This window comes from Spinacia oleracea, chromosome 6, assembly GCF_020520425.1.
Source record: "Spinacia oleracea cultivar Varoflay chromosome 6, BTI_SOV_V1, whole genome shotgun sequence".
NCBI classification, from domain to species: domain Eukaryota; kingdom Viridiplantae; phylum Streptophyta; class Magnoliopsida; order Caryophyllales; family Amaranthaceae; genus Spinacia; species Spinacia oleracea.
The window spans coordinates 72,232,395-72,240,031 of NC_079492.1; the positions used below are offsets into that span (position 1 = coordinate 72,232,395).

General features: G+C 33.6%; 1 protein-coding gene across 1 annotated transcript; it reads left to right on the forward strand.

Annotated features, from left to right (window-relative positions):
* The first annotated feature begins 271 nt into the window (after positions 1-271).
* On the forward strand, positions 272-7,421 carry LOC110786349 (GDSL esterase/lipase EXL3). Its single transcript, XM_021990894.2, has 5 exons — positions 272-763; positions 1,034-1,164; positions 1,584-1,817; positions 5,568-5,823; positions 7,040-7,421. The coding sequence occupies exons 1-5, from the start codon at positions 475-477 to the stop codon at positions 7,228-7,230; spliced, it is 1,101 nt and encodes a 366-aa protein (XP_021846586.1). The 5' UTR covers positions 272-474; the 3' UTR covers positions 7,231-7,421.
* The last annotated feature ends 216 nt before the right edge of the window (positions 7,422-7,637 follow it).

The following is a 7,637-nucleotide window of genomic DNA, read 5'->3' on the forward strand; positions in this document are numbered from 1 at the left end:
AAAAGTATGAAAAATTTTACCATAATTTCTCACTATTATGTACATCAAAACGTTACATGTAAGATCTTGTTAGATTGGTTTCGGTATGCATTTACAGAATATCAACTGTTTATAATTTTTTTACATACAAAATTTGATCTATTAGTAATTAAATATTACATTGAAGTCCGTGCAAATAGTAACTGTAAATAACTTTATGAAACGGAGGTAGTACATTATCGTCGATAATTTTTCATTGAAGAATGCCGACTTCACGGCTAAAACTTGTTCTAGTCACATTCTAATCAATAATTATTCTACTTACGATCTTTAAATAATACGGTTGATTCAACCTGTATAAATGAGACCAAATCACATGGAATATATTACATAATATCTTTCAACTTAAACTCCAACTTTAGAGGAAAAGATCGTTCATTTTTTTTTTAATTATTATTATTTTATTACTATCTACTTTACTAGGAAGTAGGAACCATGCAATATTATTTTCCTTCAACTTGTTCATTATCATATTTGTCTATATACTCTTTAATCTTAATTACCATCTTCACTGCCATCACCCCAACGGCGGCAGTCGTAAAGCTTCCTCCGAACGTTACAGTTCCGGCTATCATTGGGTTTGGAGATTCAATCATTGACCCCGGCAACAACAACAATATTCTTACAATTGTCAAGTGTAATTTTCCTCCTTATGGCCAAGATTTCATGGATGGAGTTTCTACGGGCAGATTCAGCAATGGAAGAATCCCTACCGACTTAATAGGTACTACTATATATATATATATACTGAGTCAAAATCCTCGATCCCATAATTTATGTACCACTTATGTGTCCCTTCTTCGTATTGGTTGATTTTGTAAGTTAGTGTGAACCACTTTTATTTTTATATCCAAAATAATATTAATATTAACCCAATGGAAAAAAGTGACACACAAATGGTATATGGATTGTGGGACAGAAGATTCAGACTCATATATACTATATACTATACGATCATAGAAATGGCTATACAATTTTGTACATTATATTTCAGCGGAAGAACTATCAATAAAGCAATACTTACCGGCTTATTTGGACGCCAATTTGAGTCCTGAAGATCTCCTTACCGGTGTTAGCTTTGCTTCTGGTGCTTCTGGATTTGACCCTTTGACATCTAAAATTGCGGTAAACATTTTTTAAACCTTATATAAGTTCCTTTATATATGACATTCCTTAATGTTCAATCTCAAATCACTTTAATTAACTCATTGTATAACTAAATTAGCCACTGCAACATATAAGATCAAAATGAGCAACTTTTCTCACCCATTTTGATCCAAATATCGGCCTTTTAGGCTACGCCACCCATGGCTATTTTAAAACTTAGAACATGAAGTCGAAATGTTATACAACGGTCATATTTGATCTTTTCAATTAACAAACTTGTTGTTTCTTCTTTGTCACTTATTTCTTTGTAATGTGCGTCACAAGGTACATGTACATTCACAGCGAAGAACGTTTAATTATATAGATACGCGAATAATTTATAATTTATATTTTAATTTTTGTGCTAATACGTTTAATTGTACGTATTGTGTACGCAGTCAGCGTTACCACTAACCGAGCAACTAGAGGATTTTAAAGAATATATTGAAAAGGTGAAAAATATAGTGGGAGAAGAGAGGGCAAATTTCATATTGAGAAACAGTATTTACTTTGTAGTTGCTGGAAGTGATGATATTGCCAACACTTATTTTGGTACACCATTCAGAAGATCACATTATGATGTTAATTCTTACACTGATCTTATGCTTCATTCAGCAACTTCATTTGTCCAGGTATTTTTTGCAATTTTTTTACTTTACTTTATTGTTGATAGGGCATCAATAATTGTTCCAGTTGTTATCATTTGCCAGTAGTGAATTGCAAATATTTCTGCTATCATACCATTCTTGGATGTTAATTTCTGGTGTGCCCCAAATAGCCACATCCCCTTAATTATCATCTCGAACAACAATTGCAATACCTGCTACCCATGACTGCATATCCCACGACGCATCTACATTAACCTTGATCGTACCAATTGGAGGAGGTTGCCACAATACCTGACTTGCCATCTGTTGTGGGTAGACCTAGCTATCGAGCGGGTCGGGTCAGGGTCGGTGCGGGTCAAAAGCGGATCTGGTAATGAAAGGGTCATTTTTAGCGTGTCGATAATGGGCGGTCGCAGGTCAATATCGGGTCGTTAGTTGGCGGGTCAATGAACCAGCAATGAAAAATGAAAAACAAAAGAGTCGTGTGCAAGTACAAGTGAGTACGAAGTTATACACATAATTTTTTGTATCATTACTATTTTAGTTTTCAAAATCATTGCGGTATAAGTTTGACCCTATAATGACCGTTTTCAATAAGAGCCCTGCCCAGTAAAAGTCATATTAACTTGACTCTATCCCTACATCCATTATGGTGATTGGGGCTGAACATGGAAGGTAAGACCCCGTGTTCAATCCCACAACAACAACTGGGAGGAGATTGGAACGTATCCATCAAAACTCGCCCCGAATCTAAATTAGCCTTAAGGGTGAACCGGGTGGTAGTGTGAAACACCGGAAAAAAAAACTTATGGCTGGATACCAATCGAGAAGTGAGAGTAATAATTATTTCATATTTTTATTTTATTATTCAAATATAGTTATTTGGCAAAATAAAGGTTTGATGACTAATACAATTATAAATGATGATAGGTTAACCTTCAAAAAAAAAATGATGATAGGTTATAAATGCGATGATATTTAACTCTTTAACTAACTTCTTTTGTTCATTTTTTTTTATCGCTTTTGGATATCGATATAACTTTCACATTAAATTACACATAGTTATTATATGAAATTGTGTGAAAATTATAAAAATGAATACTCCCTCCGTTCTTAAATATTAGTCCCCTTCTGACGTTTTCATCCGTTTCAACTCAACTTAAACGTAATATCCTAAAATATGTGTTAAATAAATATAAAAATATGATATTGTTAAACTACACATTGAGACGAACAAAACAAGATCTCTCATGAATATATTTTGAAATACTCCTACCTTACTCCGTATCTTTTTATGTTTGGGGCATGATGTGAAGGGAAACCGATTGAATTCTCCGTTGTCTTGAAGATACCTGATAATCGTATTACGGAGTATTATTATATGTTGGGCGTTTATAATGAAGTTTATGTGACATGTGGCCCTCTGCTTATGAGTCATTCACTCCATGCGATCTTCACATACATTAAAAAAAAAATTGGCAAATATGGTTTGCATAAGGTTTGAACCCCCGGCCCAACCTTATGTTCGAACATTAATGTCTTTACCACTAAAACATGACATATTTCATGTTATCTTATGAAAATAAAAATAAATAAGTACTTCAAATGTTATTAACATACTAACTCGGGGCAAAGCCCAGGCTCAAACACTAGTTGTTGAATTAAATAAGGTTGTAGGGACTAGGTTCTAAAGTCTTGACCAAGTCATTTTTTATACGTGGAAGAAGATTTGTGATGACACATGACACGTGTAATGTGCTGTAATTTGGCATTAAACTAGCTCTTAAGCCCCTTCACAGAACTGACAGTTATATACTGATTGACCGTTATTTAAAGTTTTAGTTTTATTGAGAACTTGTGAATTTAGTGGAAATATAGGATTTAAATGGAGCTTGAATGTGAAGTTTGAAAATTAACACAACAAAACGTTCTCATAAATAATATGGGGAGCCCTTCTGAATTTATCTCAGTGATTGAGAAATTTTTTCAATCAAATAATAACACTTTCATGAATAATTGATGATTTTATTACGAAAATGCTATTAATGTGGGCCTCAAGTACAATGACATGTCATTAAGGGTGGGCCTCACATACAGTGACTCAGTGAGCATTGCATTTTCGTAATTTATCAACAACTATTTAATATACCATCAAACAACTAACATTATACAATAAAAATCTATCAATATACAATCAACAACTATAAGATATATAGTCCATTACTTAAATGTAAACAATAATATTTCATTTTAGTACATATTGTAGACCTAAAAATATATTGTCAACAGCTAGTAGTATACAATTAATATCTATCTCTATTTAATCAAGAATTACAAATATACAGTCAACACCTAAGTTTATATCCATGTGATTTTCCACCAAGTTATTTACGAAATTTCCATTTAATTGAAAAGTTGTTCAAATCAATGAGAAAATTGGACGGAGGGACTACTGGGTAAATCGATTATTGAAGACCTATAGAAATTTAAATAGTTTCATCATGCTACCTCCATCCAGAATTAGACCTGGTTATTGGACAGGGTAGTCCAATGGATATAGGGTTAGGGTCAAGTTAATAGGGCTTTTATTGGTCAGGGCTCTTATTGGACAGGGCCTTTATTGGACAGGGTCATTATAGGGTCAAACTTATACTACAATTATTTTAAAAATTAAAATAGTAATGATACAAAAAATTACGTGTATAGCTTCGTATTCACTTGTACTTGCACATGGCTCTTTTGTTTTTCATTTTTCATTGCTCGTTTATTGACCAGCCCACTAATGACCCGCTATTGACCCGCAACCCGCTATTGACCCGCAACCCGCTTTTGACCCGTCCATTATCGACCCGTTAAAAATGACCCTTTTAATACCCGACCCTCTTTTGACCCGCCCCGACCCTGACCCGACCCGCCCGATAACCAGGTCTATCCAGAATACGGGGTAGCTCAATTTAAGCCATTAACATGCGTGACATACTTTATTTTTTACGAAAATAGGTGGTTGATTAGATACCCTCAAAAGTGGGTTAATTTTGAACCATGCAGATCACCTCTCAAGAATAGTCGTTATCATAGGCGTGGGTTAATTATAATTTATAAGGCATGACATAAATGTCAAAGTTTTTGTTAAGTGCATTTATAATTAAGTCCTTTTCCTGCTCGATCCTTTTACTTTTATATCAAGTGTGTTATCAACAAAATAAGTACTACTCCGTAGTATACTACTCAAATTGAAACTTGCCCAAGTACATATTTGATATAGACAAGTTGGTATATATATTGCCTGTTAGGAAAATCGCAAAAGAATAAGGATATTTTAGTAATTTCCTGTCCAATTACAGAACAACCCCGTATATGGGTAAATGCGTTCTGTTCTCAATTTTTTAGCAATTCTTATTAAGTAAGTATTACGTTTGTTTCATAATTATTTAGACCATTTTCGTTTTAGTCAGTTTTTTTTAATATTTTTGACATTATGGTTTATACTAATATGGACTTGAAAATTTACTATATTATCACTTATCCCATAACATTTACGCATTAATTTTAACTCATATTTTCGTACTTTAGTCATTTTTTCACCCACTTTTTTTACAGTCTCTCTGGCTTTTTAATTTGTCTTACTATTTATATAAATAGTAATCGTAAATATCATTATAAAGTGAGGTAGTAGTTTAATTATGTATGTGTAACATTGAAATCGGGATTTTAAGTAGTAGTTGGGCTTTTAATTAATATGATGGTATATTTATAATATTTGAAAACGAACAGGAGTTGTACAAACTTGGTGCACGAAGAATTTCAGTATTTGGTGCGCCACCAATAGGATGTGTGCCATCGCAAAGAACACTTGGAGGAGGAATTGTTAGAGAATGTGCTGAGAATTACAACGACGCTGCTAAATTGTTTAATTCTAAGCTGTCTGATGAACTTGATTCTCTCACTCTTAAGCTTCCTAACTCAAAGATTGTTTATACTGACATCTACACCCCTTTGTTTGATATTATTCAGCATCCTCTTAAATATGGTACGTACTTATTATATATATTTCTTCTTGTTATCTTATTATGTCTTCATGCATATTCGCATCCCTCCTTAAGCTAAACATGTTACACAAACAAAAGAAACTATTTTCCTGTATTGTTTTCCCATGTAAATTGTTTTCCATAGAAACAAACAGAGCTTATAAATGTTGTTTTTCCGTAATGTCCCAATATCTGTTAATTCTCCAACGATGTTTTGGACTATTGATTACATTAATTAGCATGTCCTTTGGCCACACTAAAACTTATTAATATACAGAAACCATATCCTTCCTTACATATTTAAATCACTATTTCAACAAACTATTAATTATCTCTCTGATTACTCCTCCATATGAGTTGTCTGATTTGTCATGTGTAGACCTGGTTATTAGACAGGGTAGTCCAATGGATATAGGGTTAGGGTCAAATTTATAGGGCTTTTATTGGGCAGGGCTCTTATTGGACAGGGCCTTTATTGGACAGGGTCATTATAGGGTCAAACTTATACTACAATTATTTTGAAAATTAAAATAGTAATGATACAAAAAATTACGTGTATAGCTTCGTATTTACTTGTACTTGCACATGGCTCTTTTGTTTTTCATTTTTCATTGCTCGTTTATTGACCCGCCCACTAATGACCCGCTATTGACCCGCGACCCGCTTTTGACCCGCTCATTATCGACCCGCTAAAAATGACCCTTTCAATACCCGACCCTCTTTTGACCCGCACCGACCCTGACCCGCCCCGCCCGATAACCAGGTCTAGTCATGTGTTTGCACAATAAACCAGCTGTATTGGAGGTGGAATAATGTCAAACACAAACAGTCGTCTTAACTAGGAAACATTAACACATTGGATTTTTTAAAATTCTCTTTTATTGTGAAAAGTGATAAGATTTCAAATGATAAGAACAAAAATGACCGGATAGGATATGTGTATTTTTCTTAATGGTTCGTCCAAATTTCTGAATGTGAACAGTTGAAACTCAATGCTACCCGCATGTGAGTTGTTCCATATTGGATACAATACCAACTTATTGCCTTGAGAAATTACTCCCACTATTGCCAAATTGATTTTAGTGTAGAACCTTCGGTGCGCTTAAACGTGGACCGAACACTCTTCCCTATTGGGTTGTCCAGGCCGATTTCATTTTCTTAGCAGATGATGCCAGGTTTCATTAACTTGTATTATGGGTTGTCTAATTGATTTTTCAGGGCTTGAACAAGTAGAGAAAGGATGTTGTGGCACAGGACTAGTAGAAGTATCGGTATTGTGCAATAAGTTTGACTTGATTTGTGAAGATGACTCAAAGTACTTATTTTGGGATAGCTACCATCCTACAGAGAAAGGTTATCAAATTCTCGTCAGATTGGTAATTGACAAGTATATATATCGCCTTTTGTAAATCAAGAAAATTGGTTTATAATAATACGGAGTACTTCGCTAGAAATTCTTTTGACAAATTCATTATTTATTGTTTAGAAGGCATTTTCCATGTTACCAAAGTTTTCTTATTAGAGTAATACCTCAACTTAAACATTCATCGTATTCAATGGATTTAACAATAAAGTGAACTTCTCAAAGTATTCTTGATCATCTTTCACAATGAAGTTGTCTTTTATCAGCGTTTTAATTTGTATGCTTTTTATTTTAAGGTTCTAAGTTTATTATTTTCTGATAACTTGAAAATAATTGTGTGCGCTCTTTGCTTCGTGCTTTTCCATCCATTGTATTATTGTGTGCTTTTCCATTCATTTAATTTGTTGATCCGTTTTATGAACCTTGTACGTTTATAGTCAAGAATAAATTGTA

Coding starts and splice junctions, on each gene's coding strand:
- LOC110786349 (XM_021990894.2), top strand. CDS start 475: ATGCAATATTATTTTCCTTCAACTTGTTCATTATCATATTTGTCTATA. Junction 764..1,033: donor AATCCCTACCGACTTAATAG/GTACTACTATAT, acceptor ATTATATTTCAG/CGGAAGAACTATCAATAAAG. Junction 1,818..5,567: donor CAGCAACTTCATTTGTCCAG/GTATTTTTTGCA, acceptor GAAAACGAACAG/GAGTTGTACAAACTTGGTGC.